Source organism: Cyprinodon tularosa, unplaced genomic scaffold (genome assembly GCF_016077235.1).
Source record: "Cyprinodon tularosa strain WSP-4 unplaced genomic scaffold, ASM1607723v1 ctg204, whole genome shotgun sequence".
In the NCBI taxonomy this organism is placed as follows: Eukaryota; Metazoa; Chordata; class Actinopteri; order Cyprinodontiformes; family Cyprinodontidae; genus Cyprinodon; species Cyprinodon tularosa.
The window spans coordinates 716,237-740,836 of record NW_024038751.1 but is presented as its reverse complement, the minus strand read 5'-3'; the positions used below and the strand labels follow the sequence as shown (position 1 = coordinate 740,836).

The 24,600-nt window shown below is 38.9% G+C and overlaps 1 protein-coding gene across 1 annotated transcript; it reads right to left on the bottom strand.

Annotated features, from left to right (window-relative positions):
- Positions 1–1,207: 1,207 nt before the first annotated feature.
- On the bottom strand, positions 1,208–23,942 carry trmt44 (tRNA methyltransferase 44 homolog). Its single transcript, XM_038284949.1, has 11 exons — positions 23,363–23,942; positions 23,179–23,299; positions 21,390–21,609; positions 21,216–21,284; positions 20,854–20,961; positions 20,602–20,673; positions 19,123–19,229; positions 18,710–18,893; positions 12,869–13,208; positions 4,092–4,208; positions 1,208–1,579 (listed from the first exon to the last, which is right to left on the bottom strand). Exons 1-11 carry the CDS (start codon positions 23,703–23,705, stop codon positions 1,365–1,367), a joined length of 1,896 nt encoding a protein of 631 aa, XP_038140877.1. The 5' UTR covers positions 23,706–23,942; the 3' UTR covers positions 1,208–1,364.
- Positions 23,943–24,600: the final 658 nt, after the last annotated feature.

Genomic DNA, 24,600 nt, shown 5'->3' with positions numbered 1-24,600 from the left:
GATCATGTATGTGCAAATAGGTAAAGATTACAGAAAATCTATCATCAATACTTGGACAACAGCGTTTAGCAACAAACACCACATACAGTGTTGGGACTTGCTCAACAGCCGATACCGCACCATGACGTCACAAACCAGCAGGTGGCAGTAGTATTCTTTGCCAGTAAAGCAAATTCCAATGAAAATTATTGTTAATTAAAAACACTTATCATTTATTGAACAGTATGTAATAATTTCAGAATTTTGAATTCTGAATATGACCGGACTTCTCCTTTAAATATTTCAGATGATTTCAAATCCAGCAAATAAATCTTGGTAGAAGAATAAATATTTTTATTATTCTAGCTAAAGCCAATCAAGTTAATAAACTTAGGCTTGGCCTAAAAAAATAGACAAAACACTTTTTTTCTGACCTACAATATGTTTTATGGAATCCTAATAATCATTTTGCTATGAACTTGACTGAAATCAAAAAAATTTTCAGGAAATTGGATTTATTTTTCTATTACCGTACTTTCAGTTTATTGTTTCAGATTGGAGTAAACTCATAAAACTACATAGAGCATACAGCGAGGCAAAGTAAAACATAAAAAAGAAACACTAATCTTTCTCAGTCTGGACCTCCCATGTTGAAGTGAAGCATTTGGGGCTCTATGCATTGGTTGTATGAATATTTTGTGTCACATAAGCAAACATTCCCCCATCCCCCCCAAAGTGGCTTTCCTCATTGCCCTGCTGCAGACGCTGGGAGCATATTAACACTTTAGCTGACATTTGAGCCAAACAGAGAAAGAGAACCGGCGGCGAGCACCCGTCAGGAGGGGACGACACGCGGCTCACCCCTTGGCTCCTGCCAACAAATAATTCATGGCGCCAACATTTACTTTGTTCAAATGCAGCATGGCCTTTATGTGCCGCCCTGTCTGTGAACCTCAAAGTACACGTCTGAGGTGAACAGAAAGTCTAAGTGAAGCCCGGACATGGAAACTCAAACCATGAGGAGGCTTTTAAAGCTTAAAAGCCGATGTACAAGCCAGGAAAAACCGCTCTGTGTGCGGAATGATAAGAAAATATGTAGAGCTGAAAATTATTGAGCAAATACAAAGCTGCATATTGTGTTCTCATATTCCGCATCTTTACTTTGAAAAAAGGAAAGCAAACTTCGAAGATTTCTGGAATGAAAGCAATCCAATAAACCACAAGAATGAAACTTACAGTCCTTTTTTTTTATGTAATTAACAAAACTCAGCCATTAGACATGGCTCACCAAAATAATTAGTCTTTAACTGAAACATCATTCAAAATTTATTTCAAATTCATGTGAAAAATAACATGTTTAAAGGTATAAGGAGATACTGATCCAGTCAAAAGGTCTTCAGTTTCTTAAGAGGCCTTGTTGAAGGTCGAAGGTCATCAGCTCCATGTGCGAAATTACAGTTTTGTTCCTGCAGGGGACAACCCTGAGGGTGATGGGCATGAAACCAGCAAAGACGAGTTTTTAGAGCCCCGGATGTGGCGGGCCTCCTCTGGCTCTCTGCCCCATCCCTCCAGTCTCTGATGTAGACAGTCCCTCCTTCCACTGGAAAAAGAGGGAATAAAATATATCTTTAGAACATTTCTGAAAAGGGCACGAAGAGTGCAAGGGTCCCTCAGGACTGCCAGAGGCAACAAAAAAAAATGTCTGCTTTCGGCATCCAGAGGATCAGAAGAGTTCAGGCTCAAGATAGGTCAAGAGAAACATTTTTCCTCTACAATTACAGGAACATAAAGTATTATCATAGCGATTTATTTCACACAGGTGTTCAGGAAGAGAGAAATATTAAAATAATTATAATTATTATTATAAAACTAAAAAAAACATCTCTGTTGGATAATGTTTTCAACCCCATGTATGAAGCTTTGGCTGAACTGCATAGCTCCTTTATTGACAGACTGCTGCAGCCTAAATGCACCTGGGAGCGTTATCACAGATCCTTCCTCCTAGCATCTGAACGACTTTATACCCTCCACTGTTCCCAACATCAATAAGTTGTTACATTCATGCTGATTTCTGCACAGTTTATGTCTTAGGCAGTTAAATAACCTGCTGCTGTCAGTTTTGCACATCTCTGACGTTGCTGCTATTCTATCACATATTTATTACTGTAAAAATGTCCACAGCTGTATATTGATTACTTCTCCAGATGCACAGTATATATATATTGTAGAAACACTGTACAGTACAGCATTTATTTTTCTTAACTCTGTCACTTATTCTGTTTTTTTGAAAACATTTTTTAAGATCAACATTTGTGTGACCATTTGGCTATAATGCTTTGAATAAAAGTTGTAGGATCTTGTGGATTGGATTTTCAAACTCCTGCCTTAAAGTAATGTAAAAATTCTGAGGTTTTAGGAATCAGGGAAGGTGTGAGATTAAAGCTATAGTGGATGATTTTCGCGATTTTTAAAAACACCTTCCCTGTCCACTTAAAAAAAAAAAATAATGTACATGCACATGCACAACCCTGGACTCGATTCCCAAACATGTGTGATAGCATACACAAGTCCATTTCTCATAATGAAAGCTCTGTTTAAAAGTTGCTGTTAAGAAGTGTATATATCTGCATAGCGCAATTATTACCTTTTCCTATTATGTTACCCTGAACCTGAAACTTAATTACCTCTAATAACCATTCCACGCTCCCTTCTACAAGCTCCAACCCAAAAGGTCAGGACAATATCAAGCATGACAGCTGCTTTCTGAAATAGCCGTTTGCCTGAACCATGGGGAAACAGACCAGAAACCGAACTTAAAGGGTAATTTCGTTTTTTTTTTACCATAGGGCCCTTGATTTTACGTTATTACATGATGTTCTACTCACCCATATAAGTTTTGTGTCATTTGGAGCCGTTGTGAAGATATTCAGTTAGGTTATATCCAAGTAATGTCTTATGGGTAACGGGTTGAAGGCACAAACTAACTGTGTAATAACTCTTTATGGTACGCCAGCATTCATAACATGTAGGCGAATCACTGTCCCCCAGACATCCGCGGTTATCTTTTTTATATTTATATCTTTTAAAAACAAAGCAGCATGGACTGGAGTTTTTTTTTTTTTCCCCCCAAAAAAATAAAAATTATTTAACCAATGTAGATTACACCAGGCGGCTACACTCTACCCCTTCTATTCATTCTGCTAGCTAATCTGAATCATTCAATTGCATTTCGAGAGTGAGATCATCTGTGGTAGTAGCACTAGACATCTTCCAGGCATGTGAGTAAAACTAGCAGCAGTTCAGCGGACAGGATGGATGAACGGTAGCCGGCGCTCGCGGATGACATCATACACGCGCAGCTTTGTTTTTAAAAGATAGAAATATAAAAAATATAACCGTGGATGTCTGGGGGACAGTGATTCGCCTACATGTTATGAATGCTGGCGTACCATAAAGAACAAATTATTAACAGTTTAGTTTGTGCTTTCAAGTCGTCGCCCATAGGAAGACGTTACTTGGATACAACCTAATGGAATATCTTCAGAACAGCTCCAAATGACACAAAACTAATATTTGGTGAGTAGAACATGGTGTAATAATATAAAATCAAGACTGAAACACTATATAAACATATCTAATATTATCATCATTAATATTATTATAAACCATACGTAATAGTTATCACTGAATAAACTAGTTTAAAAAAATTGAACATTTGATTCCTGAATAATTTTAAGACACGTCTCTGACGAGAAAAAAAAAAGCTGTGATTGTTGGAAACATATATACCAATCTTATGTTTACATTTTATCACTGCTGCACTTTAAAAATGGAAATGTCTTGAGAGCTGTACTGAACAAAATTTTTTTTTTGTATCCACTCTGTGTACAAAATGACAATAAAATCTGTCAAAGTCTAACATACCTCTATCAAAGCAATTTAATTTCCATTTCTAACCATGTGGCTTCTTTAAATTCCCAATAATTTATTCTGAAAGGAGTTGAAAGAGAAAAGTTCCTTCTCAAGGAATTGATTTTTGTCCGTTTCTGATTTTCTTGCTCTTCAAATCTGATATATTTACCATCCTAATTAAAGGTTTTTGCCGACCGCACCTCTAAAGACCTGGTGGTTGTTCCTGAGCAGGGTCTGGAGGCCTCCGCACTCTTTCTTCAGGAGCTTTAGGGTTTCCTGCTCCAATAGAGCAGCCACCTCTCTCACAGACAGGCTACCTGAGGAGGATCGAAACAGAAAAGGTTGAAGGATTTTTGGGGGGAAGACAAAGAAACAGGAGGAGGTCTATCAATGTGACATTTTTGAAAATGTTTACAGCTTCCTTCACACAAGTAAGGGAATATTTTTGTTCCAAAGCTGAGGCAGCAGCTGGGCAAGTCGATGTCGCCTGCTGCTCTGACAGCGGCTGAGCTTTTGTTGAGGATCCTCTTAACGAAAGGTGTGATCAACGCTTTATGGAGGGAGAAAAAATCTCTGTCGCTTTTTTTTAACGGTTGTCAGGCATGTGAAGCCTGCTTTAGTTACACATGTCCCTGACGCCAGCGTGAATCCCATCGCCGCTTCTTCAAAAGGCCATTTCAGAGCACAAGTCATAGTTTTTCATTCCTCCTCATCTGAGAGGCAAACTTAACAGCTGCACAGCACAAAAAAAAGAAATTACAGCCCTGAAAGCTCTGAGTTCAGCAGATTATAAGCAGACAAGCGCTTCACTCTTAGGCTCTGTATCAGAAGAAGGTTTTATTTAGTATTTTTGGCACTGCCCTTTCTCCACCCCAGGAGAATTGAATCAGAGCTGACCTTTTGTTTAAATAAATCAAAATCCCTCAACTCTTTCTCTGACATATTGGGGAAGCACACACACACCACTAAATTTTATAACTATAGCTGACCTTAATCTGGAGACAAGTCAATCAGATCTTCTTCACTAAATCCATGGCAGTGCCTTAAACAAACCAAAACAATTGCCGAACCTACAAAATCCTAAAAATCCACAATAAGGCTGCAGGAAGGAGGATTTGCATATAGAAATAAGATTTATTTTGTAGCAAGCAAATATGTTTTCTATTAAAACAGATGTAAGTTTAGTAGGTAAAATAATCCCTGAGATGGTCAACGAGGTCAGCTCAGTAGAAGTGTCCTCCTGCAGTTCAGACACCACAGGGCTACAGGTTTAATATAATATCAATACACTGCTTAGAGTTGGATTAATGGGAGGGGGACAGTATCGACACATTGGTTTTGGCTCGGACTGAGAACAGGTGCAGACTATTATTAATGGCTGGTTTGGACTTGTTTAAGATCCCATCTCCCTGGAGGAAAAGGTAGCCTAGAAATGCTTGCATTCGCATTGTGGACCAATTTGTTTTGTTGCTTATAAAGATCACGCATCCTAATGAGCGCTGTACATATAAGTTATTCAAAAGGAGCTTTGCTTTAATGTCTGCTGAAAATCAAAACGAATGAATAACATCATGAAAAAGAGACTGAGAAAAGACTGATAACCACCTGCATTGTTTTTAACCATGGAAAATTAAAAGGTTCTAATATATCCATTTTGGAGAGCAGAATATGGTAAGAATTACCGTATAGAAAGCAGAAAATGTCGATATGGCACACAAAATTCTCACTAACAGTTAGGGCTGCAACAACGAATCGATAAAATCGATAAAAATCGACTTTTAAAAGCGTTGGCAACGAATTTAATCATCGATTAGTTGTGTCGCGCGATTAATGCGTCATCCGCCGCCGCCGTCATCCCGGGGAAGAAAAAAAAAATATGGCGGAGCGAGTCAGCGCCGCAGTTGCAGTGTTGCCAACTCAGCGACTTTTCAGACCCCTCCAGCGACTATTTTTTTTAAAAGCGACTAGCGACAAATCTGGCGACTTTTTACGGTGTCACTGGCGGCTTTTGGAGACTCTTACGTGAAAGCATGTATCGTTCCTACTCTTGTCCTCCAGCGGCAGCTGCTGCCGTGGGGCGCCTCCCCCATCCCAACGCCTTTCTCCCTCTCCCACAGGAGTCCCTCTCAGCGTGGCAGTCAGAGCCGCAGGATTTTAGTGAGGAGTTTACCCTCAGCGTCCAGACTGCAAATGAAGCGCGCATGCCCCGGGATTGACGGCGCAAATTGATCACAATAATTAAAATAGCCTGCGCTTTGTAAAGTGAAAAAAGTCGTAACATGCAACTTTTGTAAAAACAAATTAACATGGCACGGAAGCACCACTGTTATGACGCAGCACCTGAAAAGAAAACACGTTGGAGCCCTCAATGGCAGTGAAGAGAGCTGATCAGCAGGATGAACCATCATGTTTGCTTCATTTTAAAGTGGGGAAACGTAACGTTAGTTTCTCAGGTAGCTCATCTGATGCTTTCCTTAGCTTGTTTGTAGGTTACAGACAGTGATAAGGTTGGCTAATTATTTTACTTTTAATTTCATTTGAATTAGCTTAAGCAGCGTTTATATTTTCTTTATAAATAAATTAATTTGCAAATTATGAGGGCAAGGCTTTTAAGGTTTAAATCTTCTGGCCAAGATAAAGTAAAGAAGATCCTGCAATTTATCGAAGTAAAGCAGAATAAAATCCAGCAAGATCAGTAATATGTCAATTAATTATCTGCCACATTCCCATGTAAATATCTGTCATTGGAGGATGTGTTTTTAGCACCCCTAGTTCTCTCATTTTTATTCCAAATACAATTTATAATTTGAATCACAGGGCTATTTTTATCTCTATGGTTCAGTATTTTCTCAAGTAGCAACTTTACTTTCCTGTCTTAAAAGGCAGAACTCTTCTAGTCTAAAAAAACTCATTTGTTGAAATGGGGGGACCTATTGTTTGAACCCCTTAGAGGCTTTAAAAACTAAAATGCCTGTCTCTTTTTGCGCTTTATGAAACAAAGTACCCTATATTTTGTGGATGTACAGCTACATTTCTCATGTAAGTTTGCGTAGTTTTAACACAAACATTTATTTTTCATATTGCACCAGTAAAGTTAATGAGAAACCTGTACTGGTGTGCTTGTTTGTTCTGTCTAAAATGTTTATTTTGGAATAAAGAGGTTAATATAAAAAAAATATTTTGTGTCCGATTCATCGATTAATCGAAAAAATAATCGGCCGATTCATCGATTTTCAAAATAATCGTTAGTTGCAGCCCTACTAACAGTTATTGTTTGAAAGGCAGCCTGAGCTGGCAAAGGGGTGAAAAACATCAAATAAATCATGCAGTAGAAAGTTTCTTTATTCTAACAATCAAACTGTAATCTAATTTGCTCAGAGTGGCTCAGGTTGTCCTTAGCTATCTTTATAGTTATGCTGCTATAGGCTTAGACTGCTGGGGGACATTGTCACCACATTTTATCATTCTGCTTCATTCTGTCTCTATTCTCTCATTCTGCAATATTTTTCAGTTCAATCTCTAACGTTCTGCTCTCTCTGTTTTTTCTCATAGTAGCTTCATCTGGTCTGTTCCTGTTTGGCTGTGACACCATCCTGGAGAGAAATATTAGCTGTGCTGCTGCCATTAACACCTTTGTTTATAGATGTTGGAGCTTAGCCTGTTTTTCAGTGTAGTCTTGGTTCTCTGACTGTGACTAACTCTATGTGCTCTCTCTCTTTCATTCTCTGACATGGGAGCTAACTTGGAGCTTGTCTGCCTGGCTGTGTCTTTCATGGGAATGGCCATCTGGGGAGATGATTGACACAGTTACCTTTTGTATCTCTGCTTCTTTCTGTATGTCTAATTCTATCTCCTTGGTCCTAAGTTAGCTTCGGTCACTCACTTCCTTGTTTCTGCCGTAGCGATTGTTTCCTCTCCACTGTTGAGGGATTGCCTTCAAGTCAATGAGTTGATGCAAATCGCTGGTTTTTCTTAGATAGAAAACTTTGAACCAGATGAAAGCTAATTTTGCAATAAAGCAGAAAACCAGAGAAGAACAGCATCCTGGTTGTTGGATTTTCCGCCATTACCGCACTTTGTCCAAAATGCAAAAGTCTGTCAGGAAATTTTAAGGGACTTCATACTTCAGTCTGATTAAAACCTCTATGAAGATACAGATTTTATTTTTACTTGTGCTCTTCACATAAGATTGCTGCCACTGTCTTAATTGCCATGATATCACTGTATCTAATTAAACAGCAAGCTGAGTTGACCTAAAGCCAGAGAATCTGAGGAGTACTGTCAAAAGCAAAATGAGAGACACCAGTGCAAATGAGACAAACCTAAGAGTGCTAATAAAGTGACACAAACCACTTTAAGAGCTGAGCAGAGTGACAAGCTTATTGGGCCATAGTCTTAATCTAGTCTAGTACTTATTCCAAAAGGAGCCCCAACTCTTATAACTGCAGCTCGCATTTAAGGTCAGAGGTATGGTAAGGGTTACATTTTTTAAGGTTAGACCTTTGCAGCTTGATATTTGACAGATTTAATCTTTTGTTATCTACTTTCAATGTAACATGACTAATTTCTCTTTTGGTGCTGTGTGCTGAACATTTTATTGTTCAAAAAAGTCTGGATAGAATCCAGATGGACACCAGCTAATTAAGCACCATCCAATAGGAATCTGTGGGCCCCTTTGCATTTTCTCTACGTTTAAGGAAAACAATTGAAAATCATGGTTTGATTTTTCGGATTCATACTGTAGCTCTGTTATTGTTTTTGCGATGGGGCTAAATCCTCCGATTCTGATTGCAATCAGAGATGTGTTGCAGGCAAAGGATGCTTGATTGCAGCATTTGCAAATATAGGAGCCATCTTGTCTTCCTGAGAGCCAAAGCCATCGATGCTCTTCACACTTGATTCACAGGTCAATCAGGTAACATTCCCTTCTAGAATGTCAATGAGTCGCCTAAATCTTTTGACATATGTCATTTGCATTCCCTCTCCACATATACCTTTACTGGCCCCTAAAAGAGGATCACTCCACTTAACGTTGACAACAAAAGGCTTTAGAAAAGCAGGTTCCTGCTTTCAATTTATAAATTCTATGCAGCTTTCATTCCCACAACCCCCGAACCAGCTCTTAAAGCCAATACTATCACATATTGTGAAAAAAACAAAACAAAGAAAAGCACAAAGCGTTCAACAACTCGTGTGGTGCACAGTGGATAGAAAAAAATTAAAGTAATTTAAGGTGTTTGCTAGTTAAACACCCACTCGTTGAGGCAGTTTCTGTAAATGTATTTATGAAAGCTTTCCAAGGAGACGCTCAGCGTCGCAGAGAGAACAACATGTTCAATGTACAGCCCTCATTCTCAGCATGAATACATGTCAATATGCATGATCTAACTGCTGGGTTCAAAGCAGTGGTGGCTGCTGCTCTCTGAAACAGGTCTCTCATTGGTATTAATTTAATCTAAAAGTCACGCATTGCATTAACTGATGTTGAAACTAGGATTGAAACACTCGGATTAATCATGAATAATCACTTATTTAAATAATCATCAATTAATTTAGTAATCGATTAATCGTTAACTGGAATTTAGAGACTGTAAAATATGCCTTTTAGTTGACAGATCAACCAACCCTTGAGGAGCAGTTATATCAAAATTGTAAAACAAATTTATAAATATTTAAGATTTAAAAAAAAAAAAGCATTTTCATCTGTCAATATGCTCTATCCAAAACTCCTCAACTGGAAAAGTTTTAGTTTGTTCTGGTTTAAACTCATAAAAAGAGTTCTTTTAAGGAACCTTTGGCCATTCAATTATTAATTAATTAATCGAAAAAATAATCAACAGATTAATCGATTGCAAAATAATAGTTAGTTGCAGCACTAGATGAAACACATTACTTTTGTTACTTCATAAATGTAGTCATTAAACTGCATTCAATGCACCTGATTTGATGAGTCTGTTGATCTTGTCTGGCCAATGTCAATCAAAAACCAAAAAAAGTATGTTGGCCAATCAGCAGCTCCAGATCAGAATAAGTAGCTGATTAAGGATCAACAGACTCGTCAAATCAGGTGCATTCAATGCAGTTTAATGACTACATTTATGAAGTTCCACACACTTTACCAGTAATTTTACTAATTTTAGAGGGCAGGTCAAGCCTGAAATTATGCAGAAAAACTCAGTCAGCTGACAGCTGGCTAGGCTAGGTAGCTGTTAGCAGGGCAGACATGGTCGTTTGGGTAACACAAACTGGGAATTAGTCTTTACTTTCCATTGCTCCATCAATCAACAGTAGTTAAAAACCTTAAGGAGATAAAATCAGGACAAGCAGCATTAATAATCCATTTTTTTTCTGTTCTCTGAACTATTCAGACCTTAAAATTATGATAGTTTGAACCAGTGGCGGCTAGTTGAGTTTTCTCCAGGAAGAATTGACGTATACCAAAAACCAATCAAACATATATCACACCAGCATATTTATATGAGTGCCAACAGCAAAAAACATTATAAAAACACAACATAATTTAATGTACAGGTTTACTTTTTGTACATAAATCTTGCCGTTCTGTAGTTTAATAATGGAGAAGCTATTAGTCAGCTTTATATTGTTTTAATATATACAAATTATTTATTTTCTGAGAATGTGTTTAAGAACAACTGTTCAATATAACATCACCTAGAAAACATACACTATATCATATCATTGCCCAGTCCCAGATTGTTCATTCTTCTTTGCCTTTTCTAAAATGTGCTTTAAATCAGCCCTACCTGTCTTTAACCATGCTGGGTCAAATCCTGAAGTTTATAAAAATTATACGGGGAAAGCAGAATAAAGTGTTAGCCTCGGTACATGCAGTTAGCCAAGCCTTGTAACTAAAACATGTCCTGGAAAAGGACATTTCTTGTTACATTTCTCTCTCTCTCTCCAATGTGTCTCTTACTCCCACGACTCGACTTGTCCGTCACACGCAAAACGTCTGTGCGGTGGTGTACAAATACACTTCCTGTTATACCATTGTATTGCAGAGGAGCTACTGTGCATGTACAACTTTCAACGATAGTCAAGAGGAAAACATTTTTGCGCCCTAAGGCGGAAATAAAATATTAAAATATTTTAAATTTAAAATTAAATAACAAAATGTATTTCTTTTTTTTTTTATATGTCTGAATCCGGGTCATTGGGTGGGTGGGGGGGCGCACTAGCGCCCTCTTTTGGCCTCTATTGGCCACTGGTCTGAACCAAGAAAAATGAAATCACTTAAAAAAAACCTGTGTGGGGGCTTTTAATAGCCCTGCAGTGGCTTTCAAGTGAGGTTGGCACAGGCAAGAAACACCACTGAACGACTGAAGCAGCGACGAGGGGCTCTTACAAGGTCTGCTTTGTGAGTTATTTTCTGTTTTTATAACTTACTGGTGAAATAAACAACAACAAAATTATTTTGCAGCAAACAATCACTGGAAACGTGAGAAAGGACTCAGTAGAAATATTAAAAATGCACACATTTGTTTCACAATGCTTAGGAACACAAAAAGAAACCAAACCCTGAAGGCCTACTGTCAACTCTAAGCACGCTGACTAAAGCCTGGTTTGTGCTGAATTTAGTCTTTGTTCTTACACAGCAGAGAACTGGTGGAGTACCTCAGTACAAATGCATGCTCATGCATAAATCATGGATGACAGTGCATTATTCATCCAGCCCTCGTTTTATTCCTTTTCCATCTTATATTCAGCACCGCTAATTTTTACAATTACCAACTGACAGAATTTTCCGTGATGTGTGGGTGGCGTGAGGTAGAACTTTCTGCATTTCAAGCGTGAGATGCAGAAAGGGGCAGAAGGAGAGATAAAGAGTTGAAAGCAGAGCTGCCTCGTGTCACAGCATGAGGGGGGTGGGGGTAGGGGGCGCTTGAGGTAGCAGTATGTGGGATTTTATTCTGAAATACAGGAGAACAACAGAGCTGACTGATCAGAAAGAGACTTCAAAACTTACTCTGGCAGCATAAACAAAACATTGAATTTTGCTTCACATGAAGACTAGAACATGTTATTTGGTTTATTTTAGGGATGCACAATATAATCGGTCCCCTATCGGTATCGGCCTGTATCGGCCTTAAAACTGAATATCGGACATCGGCCACCCCACAGATATTTAACCCGATATTTTATCAGCTTCTGAGAATCTAAAGTCTAAAAAAAATAAAAAATACTACTTCTTCTTCTTCCTCAAAAACGTATTTTTTACAGACTTAAAAACTTCTAAAGACGAGGGAAAAACATTGATACATTAAAATATCACAATATCTTCATATGCTAATATATTGCCATTTAAAAACACCATATCAATCTCTTTTACTAATGAAATATTGCTATATGTCATCGTTATGCTACGAAATCCTCCGAAAATTCACGAAATTTTGCCATATTTTTATATGTTGATATATTGACGCGGTATCGGTCTATTTTACTAACAAAATCTCACAAGAATTTGCAAAATATCACGAGAGTTTGTAACAGAACGATGAAATTTCACGAGATTTTGAAAGTAAAATAGATCGATACCGTGTTTTTTAAAATCAATTTGATATCAGCATATGAAAATATATTTGAGTATATTATTTTTCAAAGTGTCAGAAATGGATAACAAAACTGCTATTTTCAATGACTACTTATTTTTGTCCAGCTTTAACATCGGTATCGATATCGGTTATCAGCTACATGAGTTTTAAAATATCGGCATATCGGATATCGGCCAAAATCCCAATATCGTGCGTCCCTAGTTTATTTAGTGGTTTTAAAACAACCAATCAAAATCCTCCATCACCTTGTTTGACTCAGGAAACAAAATATAACAAAGATGTGTTGCTTTTTTGATTGTTTTTTTAAGCTTCTTATGCAACCCTTCCCAATTACAGCATTTCAACTTTTGACAAGATCCTCCAGTCCAACGCTAGAGGATGGCTTTGTTGTGTTTCTGGTTTACCTCCTTTATTCCAGTCACCGAGGGACTCCTCCTCTGACATTTCCAGTAGGGTAGAAGCAACCTTCAGGACGACTCCGTCCACAAAGTCTCGCGGCAGAGCTGTGCAGTTTCGGACCGTTTCCACAGCGTTCCTCGGCTGGAAGCCATCTTCCCACCTGCTCTCTGACATCCCGTCACACTTTGTGCTCCCATGGCAACAATCCTTAACGTTTCTGACACCCGACCCTTGAACTGTTGCCCCGAAGGAGGCCTTGCGACCCTCAATGTAACAAGCCCTCCTCTGCTCTAAATCGGCCTCGTCGGCCTGCTTGTAGCTCCTGGACGTTCCCACCAGGCACACCTGCAGGAAGAAGCTCAGTATCAACTCTCCTTAACGATGACTGCAGAACATGAAAAGTCAGATGTTGAACAATCATGCTAAAGCTAGAAGCAGAAAATTTTTTGGGAGGTATTTATGAGGGAAAACACAGAACACATCCCCGTTGGCATCTCCTCCCCTTCATGCCCTCCTCATGTAGTTCCAATGGTTTTTTTGGTTTTCCTTTATTTTCTTCACCTTTTTTTTCCATAATACATATAAACCTGAGTTAGTGCCTCTTGAAGGCAATTGAAAATCTTCTGTTGTTCTTTTAGCTTTTACAAACAAAGCCTTTAAAGGTATGAAAGAGGATTTTTCTTAGAAGTTGTGTCCAAATTCATCTAAAACGATTTAATTGATGGGTGGCATTGTTGCACTCATGGTAAAAAGAAACCTATAAACTCTGGCCATGGTGGTACCTACAAAACATTAGCCAATCTACTTTGCCTACCGTCAAAAGGTGATTTGCTACGTGTTTGTCAATCAAACATTTTGCCATGATGTAATTTACGTGGGTTCCACCAAGCGTAACTCATACGCCGTTTGGCTAGCGGTCCGCCATAATGCCAAAGTATGAAGAGGTACTCCTACGATTGTTTGCTGCCGCTGCCTATTTGTTCACTCTTTTGTGTAAACTTGAGTACAATGGCCGAAAAGCATCCTGACAAACCTACCCGGAAAAGAAAGCCTTTTTTCGATGCCATTGAAAAGAGGAGAGAAAGTGGGAGAGATTGGAGTCGGCTAAGTGTGATGGCGTGTCCTGAAGGAGCAAAAGGGTCTGAAAACGGATGCTTTGGTCACATAACTGCTGCTGAAAAGGTAAATTACATAAAATTTTGTAGTAAGTGCTGTATTTTTAAAATTATTATTATTAATATTCTCTTTTATTATTATTTGATCACTGCTGCACTTTAACAAATGGAAATGTCATGAGAGCTGTACATAACGAAATACCGTTTCGTATACACTCTGTGTATACAAAATGACAAAAGTTGTCTAACTCTACAGTTATGAAACATTTACAGTTGAGTAGCAGCAGCAGGGTAAACAAACCAACAAATTGTAAATATAATTTGCAGAGATCTTTTCTTCTTATGGATATTTCCAGCTGGTAAGGTGCCTCCTGGTACTTTGCTGCCGCTCTAGGCGAAATACAAAATTACCGGCGGAAGCGTTTCCAGCGTAGAGAACTTTTGAAAAGGAGGGGGCACTGACGCATGAGCACCATACAAAAATATACATACAGCCGTCGGACATGTCGTCCATCGCAGAATCCTCTTTCCTGCCTTTAAGCCTTTTTGTGTCACTGGGTATATTTGAACACTTATGCTTCATCAGCTCCCATTTTCAAACTGCTGAACCCTTAGACTTGCCACATAAAGAGTGGACTACCTTTGATACTAAATCCAGATTCTTTAAGACATAATTTGTGAATGTATTTTTTATTTTTTTTGCACATATTAATGAAAAAAAAGGTTTTCATGGTTTCCTTGGATTCAAGAACCGGTTTAAAGACCACAGTGCTAATTCAAGATCTCCAGAGAACAGTCGGGGAGTAAAAATGTCCCTTTAATTAAATGTCAGTGACTATGCAAACAGCCATTAAGTCAAAAAACAAAAGGCTTAAGTGCAAATTAATAAAATCAAGGAGTCACATCGGTGTTTGTGGAAAACTAATATAAATTAATGTGAAACAGCAGGATTTATTTTTAAACCTTCGTTCTGTTACATAGTGGGAGAAGGAGAAGAAAATGATCAATTTTCCTAAACTTAATAGCCGATTTTCCACAAACCTATACCTTTTTGAGACATGAAAATATACAAACCTGTGGCACTAAGAAGCCAAACCTTCTGCTAAACTTTTGAAATTGTTTTCATCATCAGTTCTACAGTCTCTCTAAATCTTTATGTAAACGTTTTTTCTCTGCTTTATTCATCATTAGACATTAAAGCTTAGCATCAGTCCATCACAGAATAAACAAGCTTTGTCCATTTATATAACTTATTCTCTGAAATGCATAAAGACAATAAGGGGCATTAAAATCTGATTCCCAGGAAGCCTCTGGTAGGAAATCTTGCTAACTGAAGAATAACGCTACACGTTTTACTCACTGATTAGCTGCCGTATATGTCGTTTTTCAGGTCCCAAACTTCTTTTGTGCCCTACTTGTTCAGCTTCACTAAATTTTGATGAAACACTGCTTAAAACTAAGGATTATGCTCAAAATCTGGCAGCTTAGACTTGGAGCATAATCCAAAGCTACATATTGAAAAAGAATAAACAAAAGCAGGGGCCAATATTTTGGAAAATCCTATAAAAATATTTTATGAATAATAATCAAAACAGTTTTTTTTTTTTTTTTTCATATATAGCACGCTTTTGTTTTGGTTCGATGAAGATTTCACTTTGATCTTTGGAGACATGTTTCCATTTTCTTTAACCATTTTAAATACAGTGTAATGCAGCCAGATCATTTTGGATCTTTTGGCCTATTTGTCAGGGCTGCAGACTCCCTGTTATTTCTAGGAATTTCTGTGCTCTCTAAAAAAGGTTCCCTGGAACTTTGGTAGAGAAAGAGGCCAAGGAGCATCATACCTCCATAATGTTTAACAGTTCAATACTTGCTTAATGCCAGATCAAGCTTCAGTATCTCTGAGCTAAACGCTCAAGGCAAGTCCAACCAAACCAAAAGGTTCCCAATCAAAGTTTGCTGCAGCTTTGTAAGCTACCAAATACTATGTTTATGGATGGTCGGAAACAACATTTTTTTCTAGACATGCAGTTCTCTTAGTCTGGGTGAAATGATATTAAGGATTAAAGTACCAGCACTGATTTATCACTGTTTAAGCCACTTTTCCTCACAACCATCCTATGCTGCCACTCCCCCTAAATGAAACACCTTCCAGGTTATCAAAGTTTTTACTGGAAGTTATAGTTTACGTTGCATGAAATTAGGGCTGCAACCAACGATTTTTTAGCAAATTGATTAGTTTGTCAATTATTTGGTTCTGCAGGAGGTTTCCTCCTGTTAAAAGGCAGGTTTTCCTCTCCACTGTCACTACATCAGTCAATGAGTCGATACAATCAACTGGTTTTCCTTAGATAGAAAACTTTGAATTAATTTCAAAGAAAGATCTAGTTGAATTGTCTCTGTAAAGTACCTTGAGATGACTTGAATTAGATTAAATTTTTTTTTTTTTTTGATTACCGGTAATTGGTTAATAATCGGATAGCAAAAGGTTCATTAAAGAAAACTTTTTATGAAATTAACCAGGTAAAACTAAAACTTTTCCACTTGAGAAGTTCTGGATAGAGAATATTGACAGACGAAAAAGATTTTTTTTTTACTTAAATGCTAAATATTTACATATTTTTTTACAATTTTGTTATAATTACGGCTCCAAGTGGGTCGCTCTGTCAGCTAGAGACATGTTTTACAGCCTATACTCCAGTTAACGATTAATCGATTACAAACTTAGTTTACGATTATTTCAATAATCAATTAATAACAATTAATCCGATGAATTGTTTCGGCCCTTCTTGACATCTTTAAATATAACGATCTAAAAATAAGACTCGGAAATCACCCCCTGCAAAAGCTAAAAATAGGGCCTTAAAGGCACACTATGCAACATTTTTCAGTTAATTAATGTGTTCCATAACGTTATGGATGATTAAATGAGTCATTTCAGGTTGAACAAAGGTATTCTCGGCCGCCCTGGTGGTCTGTGGGGGAAATACTGCACTTGCAACTGCAGGAGCACCGACCCGCACCCACAGGCTCAGAAGTCTCGTGAGAGTCAGTCTTGCTTTACGGCGAGAACTGCTACACGCCCCCAGTTAAAAGCATGCTCGTTGCTAGCACAGTGGCGATCTTTGTGCAGTTATGCTACGTTCACGCAGCAAAAGCAGCAAAATCGCGTCTGCTGCTTCCTTTTTGCTGCTTGAACCAGTTAGTTCTGACGCGCGGCTGAAGCAGCTTTGCTGCTCTGGCTGCGCGGTGCAAAAGTGTGTCTGACGCGCGTTGGGAGGAGCTTCACTATCCTTTCTCTGCCTTGCAGCTATATTTGCTGTGATCAGTGGGAATAAAGTAGTTTTAATACGTGTTTAAGTGAGAAAATACACCTGAAAACGTAATCAGTGCAGTCAGTTCATTCAGATTATTATCCTGCCTTCAATATTTTTTCTGTCGGAGCCGCTCAGACCCCCACATACCAGGGATGCGCCGACAGTATGGATCCCTTCATCAGCAGCGGTTCACCGCAGCAGCTGGTAGGTGTTTTTCATCTAAATAATCCAAACTGCATATTCTGCCGGCAGATTTCTGCATTTTAAGTTAATTTAGGCGTCAATGAACTGTTTAAGAGGAGTGATCATCAGCGCTGTGTCTCTCTCCCTGCGTTAAACGCACCCGACGCGCTGCTTCAGCTGCTAAGACGTGCTGCGCCTGCAGCTCAAAACGCGCCGCGGGACCTTTTGCTGCGCCTTGACGCGCGTCAACCATTGACTTTGCATGTAAACTCGCTGCTTCTGTCGCGCCAGCTATGTCCAGTGTGAACGCAGCATTAGTCATTCGCTGCTAAGCTCAAAACAACCACGTCTGGCTTGATGGAGAAACCAGGAGAACAGCTGTGCTTATTTACGACAGTGCACTTTTACTTTCGCCCTCTGGGGGGAGCCTCGCTGGAAAATCAACACTGGTTGCATAGTGTACCTTTAATACACTTATGTTAAAATAAGTGTATTTTTCCTTAATTTAAGAAGGTAAAAAAAGACGGTCTGTCAATTAAATAACTTGTTTTCCCTTTAAATAAGACAATTGTATATTATGCACTCAACATAAGATGATTAAGTTGTTTTTTTTCTTTTTCTTAATGTAAATAATCTTAGCCCAATTGCAAATTGTCTTGTTTATGAGCTTAAAACAAAGGAAAAAGAACACTTGTCAAGAAAAATGTATTTACTTCAGAGGTCAAATTTTGCAGTTTGTAATGTGAATTTGAGATACCCTGCAGCTCTGTTAAAAGGTTGCAGATAAGGAGCTTTTTTCCTGTCTGATAAAGATCAGTAAGGATCTGACTCTAAAGACACGCCCTCTGGCGTTTCCCATTTAGAAAATGGCGAGATAAATGAGGGCATCTGTCACAAATGATACTAATACCCCTGAAATCATCTATTAGTAGTCAAACGTTTTTACATGCTACAACAATTTACAAAAACTGAGTTTTTAAGTTTTAAAATAAAGTGTTCAAATCAAATATATCTTAAGATGGGTAAATATTGGATTAAAACCCTTGACACTAAAAAGAATACTGCTGCAGGTTCGACCCAACAGATTGAAGTATGAATGTTTTGCTATGAAGATCCTGTTTGGAGGAATGCTACCCCCCATGCTGCAAGCTTTACAGCCCTGCTGATGTTTGCACCCCTACCTTCCTCAACTGGGAGGTATTTCCAATGCATCTGGTCGGGCTACACCTACCCGCTTGGTGGAGGGGATTCTCAGGCAATCTTCTTCTGTGTTGAAGCCGCAGACCTGGCTGACCTCTGCAATGAAGTCGATGTACTCTTTATACTGAGACTTCTTACACTGGCGCCGCTGATACTTCCCGTAGAAGTCGAAGAAACAGCAGGGGAGGACGAAGAAACGACAGGAGTAAGATGACCTGCAGTTAGAGAAAGGAGGAAAAAAGGCAGCAGGTAGAAGAAAAGTGGTTTAGAAATGAGAGCTGTCTGAGATGGAGGCTCAACAGAGCCACCATGTGGCGGCATCAACGCTGATTTTCATACCACCTCCACACACCACAGTCTGTCCATCATATTAATACCCCTCAAAAAAAAGAGAGATCAGCTGGCGCGTTTGAGATAGTGTGATTGTGTTTGCTGATGACTCGCCTGGCCGCTATGACGGGGATCCACGGCGTGAGCTCGTCCGAGTGGTTCCCAATCAGCCAGTCCGTCTCCGGGAATAAGAAGCTCTCGCTCGGAGTAATTGCCTTTTCCTAAAATAGCAAAAAGAGTTGCATATTGGTATGAATTAATTCATAATAGCTCACTGGAAACTATCAGAGAAGAAGTGTGGATTCTGACACTTTTCTGTTTTTTTTTATTTAATGAACATTCAGGGCATATCCCCCAAAACACCTCGGTGAGCGCATCACATAATCAGTGATTTGGAAAAATAAATTGTAGTGAGTGGCAGAGAGCGCATGCAGCAGCTCTCCCTGAACATGGTTTCGTGTTTATATTATATTTGAAATCAGCAGCATGACAGATTCTTAAAATGCTATTTTATTTGAGGTTCTTTGAAGAAATCTATGCAATTTTGACAAATGAAAACCTGAGGGATTTTTATTATTATAAACACCTTTTATACCGGCAACAGCTTATCTATTGGTTCATCTATATCATTTTTTTTTATTATTAATTCGAAGCCTGTTTTTAAAATTATTGTGACTTATTATTTATGATTATTGTGAGCAGGATTGTTACCACTTTTTTCCCTTAAAAAAAAAAAAAAAAAAAGAAAAATCATTTTTTTAATAGTATCCCCGAATTCTGTCCTGGTTTAGACTTTTAGAACACCAAATATAAAGCTTTAAGCTTTTAATTTCTTCAGCAATCTAGCTTTCAACATGAAGCAAGTGATGAAAAAAGACAATGTCAGGATGCAGATTTTTGAAGGCATGTTTTTACTCACAACATAGATATTTTTAAATTCAGTTGTGCTTGAAAGTTTACATACACTTCCCAAAAAAAAATCACACAGAAAAAAAATCAGCTGCCAGTAAAATAAATTGAAATTGACAGAAGTATTAATAAAATAAAAATGATTAAAGAAAAACAGAAATAATTACACTGATTATAACATATATAAATATGAATAAAAGAAATGAACAAGCCTGATGGAGCTTCTGAACTATGACTTTGTTGAGCAACACACTTTAATAATGTTTTTCAAAAAACTTCAAAATCAATTATTTTATTTTATTACCGTACATTATTATTAGTACTTTTTTAATATATTATAACTTTTATATTTTTGTGTTATTTATATTGCTAGTCTGATTTTATCCGCTTTCTTTGATGGGAGGGGTATGCAAACTTTCAAGCACATCTGTAACAATGCCTGTATTTTTCTAAATTTCTTTGTTGTAATATTTTCTATACGAACAAACTTCCAGCCTTAAAGAGATCTTTTCATAATGAGAGAAGTGAACTTTTGTATATAGGGAAACCAAACATATTGAAGAATTTAGGAGGAAAAGTCTGGATTAAGACAAAGGACTGAATTTTTTTTTTTTGAGGGAAGGGGGTATTTCTTGCATGAGTAAAAAAAAAAAAAAAATGAAATACATTAACTTTCCTCCTCACCTCCAGCAGCGTCTGAGAGCCGTACATGTCCCAGATCTTCCTCCTACGGACGTCCAAGCCCTTCCCTGGGTGCTGCAACATAAATCAGAATGGTCAGCATATAAACAGAAGCAGTCGCTGTTTCTAGCATCAAGAAAAGGAGAAGGTTGTAATATTCAAAGACATGTATCCCCCTGATCCTGGGGTCAGAAAAGTCCCATTAGTCTGACAGGACTCTGGGATAAATGAAAGTAAAAAAATCTTCTAACTTACCCCTTCATTGGTCAGTATGTGAACCAGGAGGCCGTTTCCACAGCCGAGGTCCACAAAGGACTGCGGATCAGTCAGACTTTTTGCTGCTCTTTCCTCAGACCACAGAACCTGCAGCCACAGTTAGCCTGGTTCAGTATCAAGAGTTAATCATTAATTAAACGCACTCTGCAGCTGCAGGGTGACGCCTGATTTCATCTAGCAATGACGTATGAACCGATTCCCTGGGTCCACTCATGCACTGATTGGCCCAGTCTTGGATAACAAGAGCATAGCTCTGCGTCAAAGAATCAAAGATCCTGACTAAACATACATCACTGATTGTTTTAGTTTTAAAAGAGCATTAAGAGCAGCTCCAAACCCACCAGGAGATAAGTAGCTATAGCAACATCCTCAAACACAAACTTCTCAGGATCGGTAACCTCTGGCCAAACCTGGAAATAACAAAATAAAAATTTAAAAAAAACAGGAGAAACAACATGAGAACACTGTAGGACATAGAAAGCGCAGACAGAGTCAGAACCTTGGCGTCTCTCTACCTGGACCATGCTCTTGTACTTCTCCTTCAGCTGCTGGTACATGAGGCTGTACTTCTCCACTGGCAGCAGAGACAGGGTGCTCTTGAACTCGCTGCTCTTGGACTCGGCGGCCCAGCGCACCAGTTTAGGCAGCAGATCGGAGGACAGCCAGGGCAGCCTGGGATAGGCAACGCCATCGGAGAACCACCCATCTGACGTCAACACGTGAAGCTCCAAAGCCCTGAGAAGAAAGAGGCGAACTGCATTTATATAATTTTACTGTTTTTAGTAGCTTTGTGTTTGTCAGGTCCAATTTGTTTTGTTTCTTTTTAAATTAAAGGAATAAAGCTAAACGAGAAGATGGATATTGATCTGTTTACAAACTGGAATATTAATGATTAAGAATACATTTTCTAATTACATAAATAGCATCTGTATTTTAATGTGTCCTACAGGGGAAAAAAAATCTTTGGACTCTAAAGATCTGTTCTGCCATATGCCATGATCATGGTTCTTGCACATTGAACCAGCGTCAATATTTCATTTTGACATGATGACCAGAGAAGAGGATAAAGTTTGGCTCACAAGCAGCTCTAAGATCTCTTCAACTCTGCCTTTTTCAGTCACATGGAAAGTCACAGAGGTGTGACCAACCACTCCCCTCTCTATGAGGACACAGGAAAACCACAGCTAAAACCAGATTCCTCCGCTTTGCCTCCTCTCCCTTGCCCATGAAAGTGGAGTCCACTTCGGCAGGATCTCCGGCAAGAATGGAGATCTGGGCCCAAAAAGACTCAGATCTCCAGAATCATCAAAGATAAGTCATCATGGACCTTTTAGAACCAAACTGCTGCAAAACAGACATTTTGCAACACATTTCTCTTGAGTTTCAGAACTTATAAAGCCAGACTGGATGAGAAAGCCTGCCTTGATGAGCCACGGGGACAAAGAGGACCCCTGATGTGAGCCACTGAGACAGAGAGAGCCTTCCAATGGACATGGACCAAAAGGTTTGCAGGTCTGGCATGATTAGGGAGAGAACATTTTTCTTAATAAACTCTTAATATTTTGAACAGAAGTTGTGGTGAATTTATTCCATGCATGTGCAGAATTAACTGTTTGACCATGATTAGAGCTCGAATCACTCTTTCATTTTTAGTAGGGTGTGTGTTCATAAACAATATATAACAGCCAAAATAATATCTGATTAAATAAGATATTTCCCACCCCTACAGGGGAGGGCAATAGACATCTTAAAGTATCAGAAATTTAAATTCCCAGCTGGCTGGGAATAGAATAGAACATAAAATCACAACAGGCCAGAGCTGAAATACAGCATTCAGCTACACATCTTAGACTCAGTCATGCATGGTAGTGGTGGTATGAAGGTCTGAGGCTGCTTTGAAATCTGGATGACTTTTGGTAATGGATTGAACAGCCTGAACTCTGAGTGACTAAGCAAGACCCTTAAGCCCCGATTGCTCCCCAGGCGCCGCACAGTGGCAGCACACAGCTCCCCAAGGGGATGGACTGAGATGCAGAAGTTAATTTCTCCATTAAGAGATCAATGATGTTCAATCATTATCATTATTAATAGATGAGATCTTGCATTCTGCTCTTTCCATTAAAAAAATCAAAAAGTCAACTTAAAAGAAAGTGGTGCTGAAGAAAAATGTGTTTATATTGAGCTTCTGCAAAACATCAGAGAAACTTTCATTTATATAAGAGTCTAGGTTGGTAACTGCTCTGATGTTTTCTTAAAGCATGTAGTCCAATCTTTTGGAGGTTACACTGAGAGATGTGGACTCACCATTGGTCAAATCCCACACTGCAGAGCCTGATTTGATAAATGTTGCTCTTCTTTAAGGATGTCTTCCCTGCAGCTGGGTCCTCCTCAAAAGGCAGAAAGGTCACGTGTTGTCTGTCAGAGTCTGCAGAAGATCAAGCAGATCAGAACACCTCAGACGCAAATAAAACGACAAAGTAAATCCTACCTTTCAGTACGATTTCCTTCTGCCTCTTTGCACCATAGCAGCTGACTTTAGGGATAAATGTCCTGACAGTGGAGCACCAGGGTTTGTCCCCCTGGTGTGTGTGTGCAGGTGAAGCACCGCTGCAGAGGAACACAGATACATCCTGGTGCAGTTCTCCATCATCAGTCCCCAGCAGGGTCCTCAGGTCTTCTATGTCCACATTTCTGCTCTCAGTCACGGTGGCTCCGCAAAGACGCTTGTTGACAACATGAGGCTTTTTCAGCCACACCTCCACCGCTGGCCAGAAGCCCTCAGGAAGACCTTTACATCCCGGAGGAAACGTTGAATCTGAGACTTTGGGCATTTTCTGCTACAGCTTAATGCGAATCATACCTCCGCAGTAACGCAATAAAGTAATCGAGGTTATGTCTTTTAGGGAATAATTTATCTAAAATTACGATACTGGATTATTTCTACCATGTGCCTTCGTAAAAAGCTCTGATATACTTTTATTCATCACTTGCTTTCTACTGATCATTAAAAGGCAACGTTTTGTCGTTAGCTACGCATTTTTTAGTGTTGTCGCTTTGTGATGACGCGGTTGTTGCGACTAAAGGCAATATTTAATGTATGCACAGGAGGGCGCCATTTCTCTCTGTTTGGTGTGGCGCTTTGAACCCCTTTTCCTACAAGGATGGATGGATGGATGCATTGATACATCATAATTATTTTAATAGTTTATTTTTCTGTTAAATTCGTATTTTAACCTATAAACACTGAAATGGTTGCCTTTTGACCAATCCTGAACATATTTTTAACACCTCTCTGGACCGATCCATAGTGCCAGCATGCTGCCACCATTATTCCAGTGCCAAAGAAGCCTCGGGTCACCTCATTGCCTGTTGTACTGACTCCAATCATGATGAAGTGCTTAAAAAAGGCTGGTTAAAGAACACATTGTCTCCAGTCTTCTCCCCAACATTCGACCCGTTCCAGTTCTACCAACGGAACCGCTCCACTGAGGACGCCATCTCCTCTGCTCTCCACCTGAGCCTGGCACACCTGGAGGAGAAGAACACCCACGTGCAGATGCTATTCCTGGACTTCAGATCAGCTTTAAACACCATCATCCCACAACATCTGATGGGCAAACTGGAACAGCTGGGATTCCATACACCCCTCTGCATCTGTAACAGCATTTTCCCCAATGCCATCAGATTGCTGAATGTTTTGTAAAATGGGTTATTTTATTGTATTTT

Coding starts and splice junctions, on each gene's coding strand:
- trmt44 (XM_038284949.1), bottom strand. CDS start 23,705: ATGCCCAAAGTCTCAGATTCAACGTTTCCTCCGGGATGTAAAGGTCTT. Junction 21,285..21,389: donor AGTACAAGAGCATGGTCCAG/GTAGAGAGACGC, acceptor TGTTATTTCCAG/GTTTGGCCAGAGGTTACCGA. Junction 4,209..12,868: donor CGGTGACTGGAATAAAGGAG/GTAAACCAGAAA, acceptor GATCCTCCTCAG/GTAGCCTGTCTGTGAGAGAG.